Below are 19,107 nucleotides of genomic sequence, written 5' to 3' on the forward strand. Positions count from 1 at the left end.
CTCCAGATTTTTCATCTGCTTAATCTGTCATAATGAGGAAATAGGCCTCTTCTGACCTTGAAGTTGCTTCATTCATTTGCCTAAAATGGTGGGATCTGCCTTGTTGCTCACCCCTGTTCTGTGCCTCCCCGTTACAAACCTCTGTACTGGGCAGGGAAGCCACTGCATAAGTGTTAAAGCCTGCAGTATCTTTAATGTCCACTTGAGGCTGTCTCCAAAAGTGAGTCAATCCCCCAATGGCCCAACTTTACAGGAGAGATAATAAGGGCATGGCCACTGGGGCCTTGAGGAATATTTTTAATAGATTATCTGGACAATAATTTGGCTTCCGCTTCAGATTTGGTGAGTGAAATAAGCAGAGAAGTGTGTCTGTGTTTTCCACCCATACACTTTAGGGACACAGCTTGCTAACCAAGCTTGCTACTACTAGCTGGTGAATTAGCACTGCACCTGCTCGTCCAAATATGGTCACCTCTGGCTCCAAAAAACCCAACATGGCAGCAGCCTAAACATTAAAGCTTAAAAATGTGACCAGTGTGTGATGTCACTGTGGCTATGTCCATCTTTTATATACAGGCTATGGGATACACCCCTGTTGCTGACTGTGTGGGTGTGTGTGTGTGTGTGTGTGTGTGTGTGTGTGTGTATTTGAAAAGAGGGTGCCAGAGATCAGAATGTTTACCCCCAAAACAATACCTGGGAATAAAGACCAATCACACCTTAAAGTAGGCTAAGCCGTCTTGTATGTTTTTAGTGTGGAGGAAAAATGCACATCTAATTATTATGGGCTCCTTTGGGGGTTTTATGGCAGCTACTTCTACTTAAAGGGTGCATTAATTATGTTTTTCCACCTCTAGTTTATTCTCCAATAGTTTCCTTCGTTTTTGCAGTTTAGCGCCTCCTGTGGCTCAGATCGGCCATCCCTCCTCTCTCTCTCGTCCTCTCTCTCAGCCTCACACTTCCTCTCCATCCCTCCTCCAGCAGCAGCAGCCTCTCCTCAGACATGGAGAGCTGGTAGAAGCGCAGCAGCGGCCGCTCTCCCCCTCCTCGCTCCGGTGGATGTTGGATGTACCATGCGGTCTCCGCGGCTCTGGGCAGCTCTGTGCCTCCTCCTCACCGCCTCCTGCCGGCTGTGCGCGGCCGCCCGACACGGTAAGAGTAGACGTGGATCTGATCTGATGTGATGGAAACAGATGCACTTCCCTTTTAATGAACTGGCTCTGTCCACCCTGCGACGCGCGGCGCGTAAATCACGACTTCCCAGAAGAGGAGCCCCCCGCGGTTTGTGACTGCAACACTGAGCAGCGAGTTTAGAGCCGCCTTGCTGCACTTTGTGCTCATGTTTTACTTTCTTTGGAACATTTTTATAGAGTGTAAAATACATTTTGATCGTATTTTACTCAAATTTATATCAGGGGTTGTGAAAGTTGCTCCTTTCCCCCCTCATTTTCTGCGCGTGAAAGTGGTTGTTTTTCATGCTGAAAATATTGCTTAATATAATTTGGCTTTAGTGAGTTCTTCATGGCTTTGACACTCCTGCAAAAAGTGAAGAAATCGAAGAGAAATAATATTATATAAAGTGCCTGTTTTTTGTTTTTTTTGCATTTGCGTTCTGAGGTGTTTACGCCGGTGCTAAATTGCGTCAGTGACGCAAAAGCTGTGACCGCGGGTCGGCACGGATGTGTCTGTCTGCCTGAATGAATCATTTTGTTGATCACAAACAAACACACAGCCAAACAGCCGCAGCAGCAGGAGAGGGAGAGACTGCTGAGAGAGGCAGGATGGAGAGGGGTGGTTTGGGTTGTTTTGGTTCAGAGTTCATTTGCGTCCACATGGAGCCAATATGATCATATGTAGTAGAAAGTGACAGGAAATAATTTTCCCACAGTGGCCCTGACATTTCAGAGGAGCTAAAAGTGGAATCAAAATATGCTTTATTCTCTTTTGTGGAAATTTGTGCTCAGAGCTTTGGCCAAGCAGAACATTTAACAGCTGAGCATAAAGCTGAGTCACCACCTCAGGTAATAAAAAAAAAGAACATAAAAACTTTAAAAGAGTCAAATGTGAAACCAGTTTTGCTGCTCCTTTTAACAAAGTGAGCAGAAACATAATAAAGCAGTGCAACTTTTAAATAATAATTCAATGAAAACACAGTGAATCCAGACTGAAGCACATGAAGATTTGTTTAAAATCCTGATTGAGGCTCATGCAGCAGAGCTTAGTTTGCACTCTGGTCTATAAACCTGTGGCCAGAAGAAAACAGGTTATATTTAAACATGCTACAAATCCATTTAAGAGCACATAAAGAAAAGTATAACTTTAAAAGCATTTAGGGACTTAAGGTAAGACATCAAAACAAACCTGTGATCCAGGTCGTCTTTTAGTTGCTGTTTTTTTAAGCTTTGCAATTATTGACTGAGCTTAAGGTGGGGATTAAGTTCAGTTTGTGGCCATGGAAACAGACCTGTGCAGATATCATGAACAAGTAATCGTTCCCAGTAGGAGCGGGTGATATAGCCCCCAAAATTAGATCATATTTCAAGGAAAGTTGATGCTTGCTCCATTTATAAGTGTAGATAAATGAGGAGCATATTCCATCCTTCTTTTTTCAGCTGCTGTCACTGATGACACACTTCCTACCTTGAAGTGTGGCTCTAGTGAAACAAGGTGCCGGCAGCAGCATTATAATGCAATAGTAGTGACGCAGCATTATATCCAGTAATACAGCAAAAGTCAAATGTAAGCACAAAAGTAGCCCAGGTAGTGTTTTCCCTGGAAAGTTTAAGTAAAAGTATAAAATAACTGCTTCATACTTTAGTTTAACAATAACTAAACTAACTTCACCTCATAACTCATCAGAAGCTGCACGGTATTGTCACATAATAAAATTCAATTCAATTCAATTTTGTTTATATAGCGCCAAATCCCAACAGTCACCTCAAGGCGCTTTATATTACTACACCCATACTACAACAATTACAGAGAAAACCCAACAATCAAAACGACGTTGTTTAAGTAGCCAACCTTTTGCTCTCGCTCTCAGACGTGCCTGGGCTTGTCTCGTTGTTCTGCTCACTAGGGAATGTAAACGCACGGTGTTGCTATAGCACTAATATTGCAATATGACATTTATAATATCACTTAAAAATTTGCACCAGTATTATGAAATGGCATAGCCCTAACTCCTAGAATTAAAAGCTGCTCTCGGCTGCTCCCTTGTCACAAGGGGTCATGGCAGTGAGTAGCTCTGTTTGATTTGGCAGCTTTATCCTGGATGCCCTGCCAGACTGGAAGTCTCCAGCTGGAATTGAACTGGCGACCTTTCGCTTGCCAAGCAAAAAATAGTTGGACACATCAGCTTGGAGCTTCAGATTCCCCCTTTGGTGATGACATTTACATCGCTCTGACTAAGGCAGACACAACTTTTGGGTCTGAAAAGTGAAGCCAAACCACAAGTGCCTTAAAACTGCATTTTTCCTGATGGTCAGCAGGGGGCGACTCCTCTGTTTGTATGGAAGTCTATTGGAAAATTATCCTCAGCTGCCTCGCTCTATGGCAAACACTTTCCAGGTGAGTTTATGGTCTCAGTATCTAGTTTTCAGTTCTATTAAACAAAACTTTAAACATATTTACTCGTTTATGGTCATTATTAGAGTCAGAAAGGAGGTTAATCATGTGACTGACAGGTGCTGATTTAGCTCACTGGATTGAGCAGGTGACCCATATGCTGTAAGGCTAAGGCAGAGGCCTGAAGATGTATTTAATGTTAGCTAGAGTCACACTAATGCAGTGAGAAACAGTGAAATAGAATTAGCATGTTGGAGTGTTTGGACACGAGCATCTTCTATCAGCTCCAGGAAGATAACATCGAGAGAGTGTTTTTTTTTTTATTTGAAATGTTGCGTGAGTAAATACTGCATATTTGTGAATGTGAGAAAACACTCATTGTTTGTGCCAAAGGGTGTTTAACAGGTCCACATATTGGGTTCTCTGCTTCCTCTGGGTATGAAATTTCAGGATCTTGCTCATTAGTGATGGAAAAGTGGAGGGCGATGTTGACAGGTGGTGTGGAGCTGAATCTGCAGTAATGCAGGTGCTGCTTTCAATTTACTGGTCAATCTATGTTCCTACCCTAACCTACCGTCATGAGCTGTGGGCTGTTACAAATAGATAGACAATAGACAAATAGATAGATACAAATAGATTAAATGAGCTTCCTCCATAGGCTGGATGGGTTCTCCCTTAGAGATAAGGTGAGGAGCTCAGGCTCAGAGTAGAGCTGCTGCTACACTGTGTCAAAATCAGCCAGTTTAGGTGGTTAAATAGGATGCCTCCTGGGCGGCTCGCTTTGGAGGTTTTCCTCTAGGAATAGTTCACATTCCCACTAATTAGGCTGCTTTACCGTACCTACCATTACTGCAAACCACTTTGCAACCCATCTTCTCTCCAGTGCCTGCTTTTCATGCTATTTCTGACTTGATCAGTGTCATATCATTTGTCACTGATTCCTGCTCCGTCCTGCAGGTGGGGCCTCATAGCAGAGTCATAACACCAAATTTAAATCCCTGCAAGTGGAAATGTGGAAAACTGGTTTCCGTCACTTCCCAGTTTCCTGGAAAGTGACAGAAACCACTAAAAGATATACAAAATGTCCAGAAATGGCCTCCAAATAACAACAGGACCTCAAAATGTGCTCTCGTAGAAGCAGATGATTCAGAAAATCTAAATTTCTCTGCAGATTACAACAGAAACCTTCATGAAAACATTACCAACAATAGTACTGGAGCATTTGAGTCAGTTTGATGCTAAACTGGAAATAACATGTGTATATTAAAGCAGCTCATCCTGGCAGTTATGACTCATAACCGACCCCTCCGTCAGCTCCGTCTGCCCGCTGTAATTACAACAGCTCGCCGTCTCTTTGACGCACTAAACGCGGCGAAGTGTTTGAGCACCACGGGCAGAGAGCAGCACACAGAATTAAACCTTTTTCATCTCACCGTCCTGCATCTTATTCATCTTCGCATAATGCAGGAAAAGGACATCATGCAGTTAGACTCCTCACACATTCCCGCAGTGATTTAAAGCATATTATTTAGTGCTGTGTGATATTTTTGAAGGGGCTTGTTGAGTTGATGGATTTTTGAGGTGGTTTTAAAGATTTTTTAAAAAGTTTTTTTAAATAGCAATGACGTGTGGTGGGGGTGGAGGCAAAACTAGAGACATATGAATATTGTTTTTTTTTTTTTTTACATTTTAATTTTTTTACCATTGTTGATAGTGATTCTTTCTTGTAAAAATGTGGCACCTATACACTGAATCAAAAGGAAAATGTAATATGTACATCATGGCCTTCAGATGTCATCTGACACCTTCTTTATGTTGCTCAAAACCAATTGTGCTGATAACCATGGATGCATACACATACAGTACTCTGCAAAAGTCTTAAGCCAGACCTCATTTCTTTATATTTTGCTTCCAAGCAGCAGTTCTCCAGCTTTCTGAAGGTCTTTCAAAGTTCTTCTTTGGACATTGGCTGCTTTTTCATTTATTTTCAGTCCAGTCCTTGTACCTGACCATATCAGAAGAATGTTTTTTGCTTGTTAAGCCACTGAACACTGACCTCTGAATCATTCAAGCATAAAAAAAAAATCACCTAACTTAAGGGATGAACCAATGTTGTGTTTGTGTGTTGGAGATTGATGGACTTACAGTATGAAGATAGAAAAGTACTACCATGAAATACCATCTGGATAGAGTCAGATTGGCAACAGCTTCATGTTTCAACATGGCAATGATCCCAAATGATCCCGTACACACAGCCAATGCAGTAAAATCATACCTGGACAGAAAAACACACAGTGGAACACTATCAGTCATGGATTGGCCTCCCCAGAGCCCAGACCTCAACATTATCGAAGCAGTGTGGGATCATCCTGACAGAGAACAGAACAAAAGGCAGAAACATCCAAAGAAGAGCTTTGAATGTCCTTCAAGAAGCCTGGAGAACTATTCCTGAAGACTACTTAAAGAAATGAGAGAAAGCTGCCTCAGAGAGTTCAGGCTGTGCTGAAGAATAAAGGTGGTCACACCAAATACTGACTTTCAAGCTCATGAGAATTGTACAAACTCTGTTTTTGCCTTGTATTCTGTATTTCCATGTATGTTTGCATGTATCAACAAATTCCTGCACCTATTTCCCATTTTCCTAGCAACATATAAAGTAATGAGTGGCTCATGACTTATGCACAGTATTGTACATGGCTACTTTTCAGCTGTCACTAAAAGGAAACATCACAGAGGAAAACAGGGAATTCAGCAGTGCGTGGACAGATTTCTTTCCTTTCAGCAGCAACCCTGCTATCTTACTAGCACGCTTGATCTGTGGCTGGATTTAATCCAAATTAAATGAAACTTAAAAATATTAGGCTGTTATATTTTTAGATTTATTATCAAATTAGACCCTTTTTAATTTAATTCATCTGCATAAACACAGGAAGGACTCAAAGAGGCCTGAATATCTTCGATGCTTCCATCTTTGGAAATAAGCCCAAAAATGCTGAAAGATTTTTTTTCTCCTCCACTTCCATTTTGTTGATGTTAAAAAACTAAACACTTCTAGTTATATTAGTTCCTTAGTTTCATAACTTTAACAACATATGGTATTATTGTGATAAAAAAGTAGCAGAGATGCCACTCCATGATCCTGACCTGAATAAGCAGTAGAGGATGGATGAATGTTAAGAGTATTAGTATTATGTATTAGAGAGAGGTCCAAAAAGTTAGAAGAAGAGCTCATGAAGTTGCACGATGAACGGCAGGGATAAAAAAAAAGAAATAGTACAGATGCTGAATGTTTTCAGAGATACTGCTGGAAGTATAGTTTGCAGACTTGAAGTCAGAGCTGCTCTGCCTGCACCACCTGGACGAGGCAGCGAGAGGAATTTATCGCTGGCAGATGACCAAAAACTCCACAGGTGATTGCAAATGACCGCCAGCAAGACTCGGTGGCAACAGGTTTCAGGTCATACAGTGAGGTGCTCACTACATGCTGAAGGGCTCCATGCCTCAGCTCTAAGACGAAGCCCACTAGTGACACAAAAGCACAAGAAGGTTCTTCTTAAGGATGCTCTGAACCATCTGGATAAGCTAGTGAAGGCTTTATGGGCCTCAGCGGTATATCTGGAGGTGGAAGAATGAAGAACTCACTCCCTGCAGTGCTAGCTCAGCGCTGCCCTGGGGCTGCTTTGCTCCTGTCACTTAACAGGCAACATGAATTTCTGGAAGGAAACATGATGCCATCAGGGTGGAAGCTCAAGCTTGGGCGTCGATACCTCAAAATCCACTAAGACCTGGTTGCAGATAAAGTCCTGGACAATTTCAGTGTCTATAGCGGCCGCCTGACTTAAATCCCACTTAGAAAACCAGTGATGGGATTTTAAGGAGGTGCATGCAGCAGGCAAACCCAAGAATTTAACAGAGCCGGAGGCTGTTTCTCATGAGGAATGGGCTGAGATTCCTAGGGAACGCCAGAAGATGGTGTCTGGCTAAGCATCACATTTGCAGCAGTGTGGAGCTCAACATAGGACCAAAGACACTTGTCAAAAAGGGGTGTTGCAGTTTAGAGGCGACAGTATTCAGTAGAAGTATCATGTTATGTTGAATTTAGGGAAAAAAACACTCTTGGGTAATTGGACTCATACAAACAGTTCAGTTATTGTAATTTATACCAATAAATCTAATAGGCAGTGGGGGTTGAATAATTTTGCTTCCAACTATATGTGCCAGATTTAGTTTCACACACACTGCCTTCAAGAAGGCGGCATTTTTCTGCTTGTTTTAACTGGATTTTATTCAGGCTGTCAGTAAATCTTTTCTCTAAAATGTTGCATGGTGAGCTCCAGTCAGAGTGATCAGTGCAAGCCGGTGTAAAAGTTCAAAGGTCAATCGAGCCGAGGAGGTCTGTAACCCAGCGAGCCTGCGGGCTTGTTCTGTTCCATCCAGGCTGACTCATTCCACCTTAAATATCCCCCTCCTGTCAGCCTGCAGAGCAGAGGGCGAGTTCAGACTCACACCACAGCGGCCACAAATGCCAGAAGCTCCATTATGAAAACCACACTGAATTCATCCAGAAAGGCAGCCGGATAATGGATGATAAAAGCAAAGCGCGGGTACACTGATGATAATGATGATGATGATGATGATGAGAGGCTGGAGTTCAGTTGGTCTGCAGCCTTTGATATGATGTTTTGGCAAAGTTGCATTTCTGTTTTGATTTTTCTAATTATTGCTGCTTTGAAATTATTATTATAACCACGGCGCCCTCCATGATGAGCCATGTTATCATCTTACACCTCCATAGATAAAGCTTGGTTAAGTTTACAGTATAGGTGGAAAGTTTGGAAGTCTTGGCTTTGTAATGACTGGGAGGGCAGAACATGATGATTTGAGGCTGCAAACTGTCTCAGATGGGGTCAACGTTTCTGCTGCTTAGCTTGCAGCCAGACAGGCTTTAAAAGTTATGAGTAAAATATTAAAATCAATCTTAAAATGTACAATGAGCCAATGGAAAGAAACCACTGGGACTGGGCTGATGTGATGCCTGCTTCAGGAGCTGAGCTGCTGCTTTATGATCTAGTCGGAGGCGAAGGAGTTGCAGTAACCTAGCCTAGAGAAAGCAAAAGCATGGATGACTTTAACCGGGTCAGCGTGTTGGTTTAGTTTTGGTGATGGGACAGGTTCATGTTTCCCACTGTGTAGCATCCCCTCTTCTTTTAACAACAGTCTGTACACATCTGGAAACTGTCGCGAGCAGCTGCTGGACTTTTGGGAGAGGAATGTTGTCCCGTTGCTGTCTGATAGGATTCTAGCTGCTCAGCTGTCCTGGGTCTGCTTTGTTGCATTTTTGTTTCATGGTCCTTTTCACTTTGTCAAAGGTCTAGACTGCAGGCAGGTCAGTTCGGCACCCGGTCTCTTCTACTATGAAGCCGTGCTGTTGTAATAGATGCAGCACGCAGTTTGGCATTGTCTTGCTGAAATATTCAAGGCCTTCCCTGAAAAAGACGTCATCTGGATGGGAGCTCTAAAACCTGTGTGTACCTTTCAGCACTGATGGAGCCTTTCCAGGCACCAAGCTGCCAATTCCACAGGCACTAATGCAGCCCCATACCATCAGAGATGCAGGCTTTTGAACTGAGCGCTGATTACATGCTGGATAGTCCCTCTCCTCTTTAGTCTTTTCTTTTCTCCAAAAAGAATTTCAGATTTGGATTTTTCCTCTTTGCCTCAGTCCATTTTAAATGAGTTTGGCTCAGAGAAGACAGCAGTCTTTCTGGATCATGTTTCTTCTTTGCGTGATAGAGCTTTAACCTGCATGTGTGAACTGTGCTCAAAAGCAGTGATTTCTGGAAGTGTTCCTAAGTCCATGCAGTGATTTCTATGATTTCTATGACAGAATCATGTCTCTTTTTAATGCAGTGCTGCCTGAGGGCCTGAAGATCACAGGCATCCGATACTGATTTTTAGCCTTGTCCCTTGCAAACAGAGATTTCTTCAGATTCTCTGAATCCTTTGATGATATAATGCTTTGTAGATCTTCACAATTTTACATTGAGGAACATTATTCTGAAATTGTTCCACAATTTGTAGGCACAGTTTTTGGCAGAGTGAACTTCTGCCCATTTTTACTTTTCAGAAGCTCTGCCTCTCTAAGATGCTCTTTTTATACCCAGTCATGTTCCTGACCTGCCACCAGTTAACCCAATTAGATGCAAAATCTTCCTCTGGCTGTTTCTTTTTAGTACCACTTACTTTTCCAACCTTTTTTTTTGCCCCATCTGATTTTTTTTGAGACGTGATGTGGTGACTCGTTTCTGAGCTGTCTTGTTGTGGTTTTTGAATTCTTCTTTATATTTTGTTTTATCACTAAATGGATAATAAGGTGCCCAGCAGACAATGATATTACCTCTCCAACATTGGTACAACTTTTATTTTGGAACAATTTTTCAAACCAAGACAAGACATCAAGCAAAGGATCGCAGGTCAGCTGGTGGTCAATCTGTGTTTTCACCATGCAACATTATTTGAACCGTGTTGCTGGGTTGTTTTGCTGTTGCATCTGTGTTGTGTTTTCTTGAGCTGCTTCCAGATGTAAGAGAAACTCATTTCTTTTCCTCCTCACCCACCAAGGAAGCCACAGATAGCTGCCTGGTTTCTAGGGTATTCTTTAGAAATTAGCTGATCAGAAAACAGCTTTGATTCTGATGGCTGCTCTCCTGTACAGATGCCAGGATGGAGCTGGAGCTGTATATGGCCTCAGAGGAGAGCTCATATGTGATGTAGGGTAGAGAGCCAGACGGTGACTTTACACAGCATGTACTCTGTTTAATTAGTGTGAGCTGCAGGGAGAAGTTTGTTAGAAACGAGGAGTATCCCTGGAGAAACTTGCTGTGACTGTGACTGCGTTTTCTGCTGAAACTGAATCATGCAGAGCGCTCATGGCAAAGTCTGTTTCTATGACTCCCCGGGTTAAAACGTTTTCCAGGGGACACAGCTGCTAAATTAACTCAACTGCAGAAAATGAGACATGAAGCTTCCTTTTTCTTAAATCCTTAAATAAGCAGGTTTTGTGGGACCTAGCACAGGACGGGAATGAGTTAAAGCTGGGGTGGGCATCGTGTATTTGGCTTCAGTGGGCAAAAACAAAACCTATATAACCTGTAGATTTAGGTTGTTTTGGAGAAAACTGGAGGTCTGCATGTTTTCTGGCTTCTAGCTTATTTAGAAAATCAAGCCCGTCAGGCAGTTTTTGGGTGTTCCCAATATTTGTGTGCATTCCCACCACATTAACCTCCCCTGTAGGTCTTTTTTTTTTCTGGGTTGCTTTCAGGTGAAAAAGAAGTACCTCCTGTGGGGTACAGTAGGTGTTTTTGATTCCTGTGTTTTTATTGAGTTTTGGTTCGTTTTCTGAGGTTATTATTTCTTCCTGTGTTTTCAGTTCTTCTGGTGTTTCCCTGTCTGTGTTTCCTCTGCTTGTGCAAGAAGTCTAGAACCCATGAACCTCACCAAATGCTGTGTTTCCTTCCTTGAGATGCTCTGCCTGGCCTTTACTGCACCCGCCTGTGCGTCTCTCTGCCTTCAGTTTTGTCTACATTAACAGAAAAATATGCTCTGTTGAGCGTAACAAAGCTCCTTTGGCATCCTCAGTTTTCGGCATTCTGCTTTTGGCTCCTCCATCCTGATTCCAGACAGGAGGTGCTCCAGAGCGGCCATGGGTGGGGCTCAACTCTAATTGCTTAAGCCACAGGAGGCACCAGTTTCCAAAGCCAGATGAAGATCAGCAGAACAAATAATAAAAGAGATGAAAATAAAAGACTCGATCGATGAGGTGGTGCGGGCTCTTTTTTCCCCCCTCGTTTGGTTTATTGTGCGACTGATGAAGCCCACAGAGATTATGCGTCAGTGAAAGAGAGAGAGAGCTATGGTTGAGCTTTCAGAGTGAGCCAGAAAGTGATTGAGATGAATCAGAGAAGTAATAAATTTCTGCTTCTAACAGAAGAGAAAGAGCCCCAGCTGTTTGTGTGTTTTGGGCCGTCGCACAGACTTGGAGAGAGCGCAGGAAAAAAAAGATGGAGGCAGCTGAGGTGTTACTGAGTCTGTGTTTCTATTAACAGAGAGAAAGGCATTTATATAAAGTCGTGTGTGTAAATACAGCTATCACTGTATCAGCGGAGCAATTTGAATCTTCACCGCAGTAAAAACACACACAGTGCTGTGGATTTAGTTAGATTCGGTGTCAGGCTCCTAGGGTTTCGTGCTGTGTGAGTCTTGTCTTTAGTGTTAGCTGTTTTTTTTTTGTATATCTCCTGTTTTACTATAAAGGACTGTTTTCTTTCATGTTTTGTGTTATTTTGGGATTGTCAGTCTTTACTTGAGAGCAAATAATTTCATCTATGACCCCCCATTTTGTAGTTCTCTGTGTTTATATAGTCCAGGGTTAATCCCATGTGAGCAGTAGTTGGTGACAGTGGGGGGGAAGAACTTTAAACAGGAAGTAACTTCCAGCAAACCCAAGCTCAGGGAGGGGTAGTCATCTTCCACGACTACAGAGAGACAAAAAACAGGACAAAACATAAACTGCAAGAGAACACAAGAGCACTTCCAAAAGGCTCTTAGAGGCTCTTAGCCTCCTAAGTCATGTGGATAGGCCCATGCTTGGGTGGTGGGAGGGGCTTAAACCAGAGAGGGAGGAGCTTAATTCCACCCTGCAGCTGTTCCCTCATCACATTTTTGAAGTCTTTATTATTTTTTTACATACTGTTTTCGGCAAAATAAACTTTGTACTATGACAAATTTAAAATTAGGTACGAGTATTTTATGATTTACTTATTGTGTTGGTCTCTCTGTGTACTCAGGAAATAATAACGGGACATGTTTTATAATAAATAAATAGTATTGACAGTGTAATTGAAGCAAGCATCAATAATTCATTTATAAAAATTGATTTTCTGATACATGAAAACAAAATATAAATGAAACGAAAGCCTCTTTAAAAGAGTTTTAAACTTCCTCTTTCTCAAAGTCTAAATTGCTTTGACAGTTCATTTATTTATCTTTTGCATACTTTAATTTTAAAGATGGCACAATCATTAGCCAATCAGTCATCCAGTCTAGATGATTCATTCACAGTTTAATTTATTCTCTTGTTCTGGTTTCTCCCCTGTGAGGATTTCTTATTTCTCACTCATTTTAAATAGATTTTTTTAATTATATGAATTTAATGCTCATCTGCTCCAAGAAGGCTCATATAAAACTAAACAAAGTGGTCAGAATGGAGATTTTTCACAGTTCATCCATCACTCTGCTCATTACAGACTTAATTACACTGAAATTCTCTCTAATTAGCTGGCAACGTCGTGTATCAGAGGCGCTGATTGAGTGACTGAAATCTTCGAGAAACAGTCGAGGGGAGAGGCGGGAAGGAGGGAGGGATGTGTGGGTGGAGGAGAGAGGACAGAGCAAAGATTAGTCACTGTGTGGAGTTTGGTCGAAAGGGGGAGATGGATGGATGGACGGATGGAGACCTTTCCGCTCTATGTTTAGCTGTGTGTCAGATTTCTGCTTTAATGGAGATTCCCTCTCCGATTGCTGCAGCAGAGGCGGCTTGTTTGTGTCATCATGTAGTCGATACTCAGGCTGATTTTTATTGATTTAAGATGAAGGAAAAAATAAAAAATGCCAACAGAGGCGGCCTTGGGCTTTAAGTTGGTTGCAGAGAGAAGAAAATAACACTGACATTTACCTAAAAGCTCACACTTTTTTTTAGTTATTTTTGCTTGCGGCCGAGCTCCTTTTGTACAGTTAGATCATTGCTCTCCTGCTGTTTGAGTCTGATATCATTCTTGTCGACTGCATTTTTTTGTGTTTTTCCACCATTGACCTCAGCCCATATTAATTTGACAGCAAAACCAGAAATATCCCAGTAACATGATGAACAAGTTAGTGTCATGTGGTTAGTGTTCACATGACTGCAAAACCTCCGTTTTGCCTGTAATCACTTGAAGATGCTGGTCACTGGCATTCAATGATCTCTGGGCACCATGTTGCTGCTTCCTGTGTGGACGGCCCTTTACAGCTCGGCACCACAAGTGTGTTTCCTTATATGGAGAACGGGGCGGTGGCATTGTGCAGACTGTGGATAACCAGCAGGAGCCCGTGGATTTGATTCTGATTCATTAACTCATGCACAGCAGTTTCATTGTTTCCTTTCATGAATGAACAAGTGTTACTGCTGTCTTCAGGGTCCTACGGTTCACAGCAAATGTACAGACTCTACACAAATATGCAAATGAATGCAAATTTGCACATAGTGCTGTTTGTAGGCATGAATACATGACAGTACAATACCAAAACCAAAATTTTAGCTAGCAACAGGTTGTTGCCAGGGAATCAGGGTCTGTACGACTGTGACTTTAGCAATAATTTACCCAGTGACTGCCAGCAACCGCTCACAACCAGTCTGGGATTACCAATTTTTCTGTTACTGGTGGTTGCCAGTTGGTCACAGACTGGTCTCTAGGCCTGTGTGAAAGAGGTCTTATTCACTTGGTCCTACATTGTCACCATGACTGTCAAACATTCAAAAATGGCAGACAAATAAACATCACATGGTTTGTGGTCACATAACTGCAAAACCTCAGTAGGACCAGATGGAAGTCTTTTCGGCCTTCAGATAGAATGCAGGGTTAAGGCACTTCCACACTGGCTTCTGACCTGGAAGCTACCTCCACATTTTTTACTGTCTGTGGTCTAAACCTAACCAGAGCTTGAAAGCAAAAGTAAAAGGTCCAAACTGGACATAACTGACTGATGAACCTGCAAGTTCCTCCAGCCTCCTAATGTGTATTTTGCAGATCTCTGAAAGGGGTTAATTCTCTGTTGACTGCCAGTGTGTCAGTGTACCGGCACCAAGGCCTAAAGACACCTTGTGTGCAATGGAAAAACACTGGACCAAACAGTCTCGTGTCGCGCCCAGAAATTAGGACATTGGCGAGCTGATATGGTAGTGACTTCTCCTCCGTTTGACGCTGATTTTGATAAAAAATTTATAACATAGCATTAAAACTTGCAACTGAGACTACAGACTCATCAGTAAAGAGTTTACTGAGGCAATAGAGAGAAGTCTGCTCATTTTCTTAAAGACTTCTGTGCAATCAGACCGGAGGAGTCGCCCCCCTACTGGATTAGAAAGAATGCAGCTTTAAGGCTGTGGGTTTGCTTGTCAAGCCTGAAAGCCACGTGTATTTAAAAGTCACTGCAATCCACTGTGGCTGTCAACATAAGAGATTGAAGCCAAGGTTAAGGTTAGGTTGTAAACACTGAAAACAAAACCTACATGAAAGAAATGATTGCAGAAGCTTTGCCGCTAATTCACCCGACCTCTAATGACATTTACGCCCCAAAGCTTTAGGGCTGAGGGGCAAAAACTCTGCTATTCTTATCAGAAACAAGCCACATGCCATACTGTGGAGAAATGCTCTGTTCTAAGCCTGCGTGTTTATTAGAGCTGTTGCAAATGTCTGGGGGATTTTGACTGGTTTCTGACACTGGAAGTTCCTGTTTCATTTTGTCACCCTGAGAGCTGAGACTCTGAGCTATTAAAATGTAAATTTTTGTTTGTCCTGACAGCTCAAGTTGTGGCAGCGAAGTCGGCTGCCAGACAGGCTGTACGCAGCAGGACAAAGTGTATTTTCTCAAGTTATAACTGGATATTATGGAGGATTATATAAATCCTTAATGAACATCCAACTCAAACAGACATAAATAAACAGAGCGGAGCGAGCGGCTTCTCGTCCGCAGCTGTTTACTGCCTCGCAACAGATTAAACCTGGGAAAAGGTCAACTGTAACACAAACATGCACACAGATCCATCCTGACTCTTAGCAACACAACATTGATGTCTAACATAATGTAGCGCTCAGTCCCCGGGGGTTTCCCTGTCTCATTTCTGGCTCTGTTTGAGTCCTGTAATTAAAAAGAAAAAGAGTTTTACAGACGGGCAAATTAGTTCATTTTGTTTTGTTTTTCTGCTTGTAGTGTGACAAACTGGAACTGAAAGCCCAATTTAAAGGTATAAAATATTAAAGCAACCACAGAAAGTTAGAAAATGCTTAATTTGATGTGTTTAGGAGGAAAATAGAGGCTGGGAAATCTAGTTCTCATCCAACCTCCATTACAGAAATGCTAAATTTTCTTATTCATTATTTTTCAGTTTTTTCTTAACTTGTGTCTGCAGGTTGCTTGTTTGAGAAGAAACTGTGTCCCAGAGATCAGCTGTGCAATGATGGTGAGTATCAGCACTTTACTCTACATTCATATGATCATATATGCCCTTTAAGGGCAGAACGGGGAAACTGACACCTGGTGCATGCATGTTAGCTTCACAGTGCCATGATCACCCTGAGGACATTACCGCCACATAACCACTGAGCCACTGTGCAGTTTTTCATTAACAGTTTTAGATATAATGCTGCTGTTTCATGTGGATCCTGCTCATTGGACAGAGGATCGGACTGTCAAGGTTCTTCTTTGAGTTGCTCGCTAACAGTGAATGAACATAAATGGAGTGTCATGAGTTTGACAGCAGAGACTATCACAAAAGTCTGGACCATTCTCCGATTGTGAAGTCTGTTTGTGTAAAATTTCATTACAGCACAGCAGACGCTCAGGCTTCTCTGTCATCTTCTTCAAGCTGGGCTGGAAAGTGAGGCCAATATGAAAGTATCAAAAACTGCAGTTCCTCTAATGACCACTTGAGGCCACCTCCTAAAATGAGTCAATCCCCATAGACTCCCATGTTAAAATGTCTAATAAACATGTTTACAGCCTGATACATTAAACAGTTTTGGTCTCTGTGGATACATTCCTCCTTCATAACAAAGTTGTTGAAGACACTTCACTTAGGAGGACCATCAGGACTTTTCCCAACCAGAAGCCGTGGGTGGATAAATCTGTCCGCGACGCCCTGAGGTCCCGCACCGTTGCCTACAACTCCGGCCTCGCCTCTGGGAACATGGAGGACTACAAGGTTGCATCATACAACGTCCGCAGAGCGGTGAAAGAGGCAAAACATCGCTACGGCCGCAGAATGGAACAGCAACTACAACAGTCTGACCCCAGGGGACTGTGGCAGGGACTACGCACCATCACGGACTACAAAGCACCACACACACACCCGGTGAGTGCCGACGCTTCTCTGGCTGATGAACTCAACATCTTCTTTGCGCGCTTTGAGTCGGGAAGCCGACAGCCCGCTGCGCTCCCGGCCGGAGGGGCGGAGACACTCACTGTGACGGAGCGCGACGTGAGGAGGGCGTTTAGACGTGTAAACACCAGGAAAGCGGCTGGACCAGACGGTATTAGCGGACGTGTCCTTAAGACCTGCGCTGACCAGCTGGCACCTGTGTTTACAGTGATATTCAACCTCTCACTGAAACTGTGTGTGATTCCCACCTGCTTTAAAAAGTCCATCATAGTCCCTGTCCCAAAGAAACCACACCCCAGCAGCCCCAATGACTTCAGGCCCATAGCACTCACCTCTGTGGTGATGAAGTGTTTTGAGAGACTCATCAAGACATTCATCACCTCCTCACTGCCCACCACCCTCGACCCACTACAGTTTGCATACCGGCCAGACAGATCCACAGATGACGCCATATCCTTCCTCCTCCACAAGACCCTTTCACACATAGACACTGGTAAGGGGAACTATGTGAGAGTGCTGTTTGTAGATTACAGCTCAGCATTCAACACCATAGTTCCCTCCAGGCTGGTCTCTAAGCTGCTGGACCTGGGCCTGGGCCCATCCCTGTGCAGGTGGGTTCACAGCTTCCTGACCAGCAGACCACAGGTGGTACGAGTGGGTCACCTCACCTCATCCTCCCTCACCCTCAACACTGGATCCCCCCCAGGCTGTGTGCTCAGCCCTCTGCTGTACTCACTGTACACCCATGACTGCGAGGCCACGTCAGAGTCCAACGTCATCATCAAGTTTGCTGACGACACTGCTGTTGTGGGACTAATCTCTCACAATGAGGAGACAGCCTACAGGAGAGAGGTCTCCCGCCTGGAGAACTGGTGCCAGGAGAACCACCTCCTGCTCAACGTCAGCAAAACAAAGGAACTGATCGTGGACCTCAGCAGGAAGCAGCAGAGGGACTACCATCCACTTGTCATCAGTGGTGCTGAGGTGGAAAGAGTGGACACCTTCAAATACCTGGGAGTGACCATCTCACAGGACCTGTCCTGGACTCATCACATAAACATCACTGTGAAGAAGGCCAGACAGCGTCTCTACCTCCTCAGGCGGCTGAGAGACTTCAAGCTCCCACTCAAGGTGCTCAGGAACTTTTACACCTGCACCATCGAGAGCATCATGCGTGGGAGCATCACCACCTGGATGGGAAACTGCACCAAGCAGGACTTCATGGCCCTAAAAAGGGTGGTTCGTTCAGCTGAACGGACCATCAGAACCACCCTCCCCAACCTGCAGGACATTTACGCCAAGCAGTGCAGGCTGAGGGCCATGAAGATCCTAAAACAGCCCAGCAACCCCGGACACTCTCTCTTCTCCCTGCTCCCATCAGGCCGGCGTTACCGCTGCCTGAGGGCTAAGACTGAAAGGTTGAAGAAGAGTTTTTACCCACAAGCCATCCGTCTGCTCAACTCTGAGCCCTAACTGGACCATTATTGCACAGTGTAAATATCATAATTTAAAAAGTGTGTATAGGTATAGTATATAGAGTATAGTGTATAGTGTGAATTACTTTTTTTTAATTTTTATTCTTCTTATTTATATGTGTGTGTATATAAGGTTGCAGGTACAAAATACATTTCACTGTGCATTGTACTGTGTATAACTGTGCATGTGACAAATAAACACTATCTTATCTTATCTTATCTTATCTTATCTAACAGCTCTACAGGGGGTGATTTTTTTTTTAAAGTCTCATGTTTGGACTTAAAATTAGGAGCGTGGCCTCTTTGACCGACAGATGGATGGTGACACATGTTAGGTTCCTGCTAGACCGCACCTCAGCTAATTGGAATAGCTGACCTGGACCTATACACCGTGTTAGTGTTGTTGGTGTATTAAATCTATGCTCCAGTTTTGGTGAGTGAAATTCTGGTATTTAGCACTGCTGCCTCACAGTTAGAATACCATCTGGAAGGCCTGGGTTCGATTCCACCTTGGCCCAGGCCTCTCCCTCTCTCTGTGTGGAGTTTGCATGTTCTCCCCGTGCTTGCGTGGGTTTCCTCCGGGTACTCCGGTTTCCTCCCACATTCCAAAGACATGCACTTACTGGGGTTAGGTTAATTGGCTAATCTAAATTGCCCATAGGTGTGACTGAGTGCGTGAATGTGAGTGTGAAAGGTTGTCTGTCACTCTGTGTTGGCTCTGCAACAGGCTGGCGACCTGTTCAGGGTGTACCCTGCCTCTCGCCCTATGACAGCTGGGATAGGCTCCAGCCCCCCCGCAACCCTTAATAGAATGTGCGGAAGCGAATGGATGGATGGAAATTCTGGTATTTTATTAGTTTCTTACTTAGC

At 43.4% G+C, this 19,107-nt stretch overlaps 1 protein-coding gene across 1 annotated transcript in view; it reads left to right on the top strand.

Moving 5' to 3' along the window:
* Positions 1-994: 994 nt before the first annotated feature.
* ptprnb (protein tyrosine phosphatase receptor type Nb) overlaps positions 995-19,107 on the top strand; it is a 39,836-nt gene continuing 21,723 nt past the window's right edge. The window contains exons 1-2 of the mRNA XM_030750621.1: positions 995-1,152; positions 15,794-15,844. Of these exons, the coding sequence (XP_030606481.1) occupies positions 1,074-1,152; positions 15,794-15,844 (130 nt within the window). The 5' untranslated portion in view covers positions 995-1,073. The remainder of the gene's footprint in view (positions 1,153-15,793; positions 15,845-19,107) is intronic.

This window comes from Archocentrus centrarchus, chromosome 2 (genome assembly GCF_007364275.1).
Source record: "Archocentrus centrarchus isolate MPI-CPG fArcCen1 chromosome 2, fArcCen1, whole genome shotgun sequence".
Classification (NCBI taxonomy): domain Eukaryota; kingdom Metazoa; phylum Chordata; class Actinopteri; order Cichliformes; family Cichlidae; genus Archocentrus; species Archocentrus centrarchus.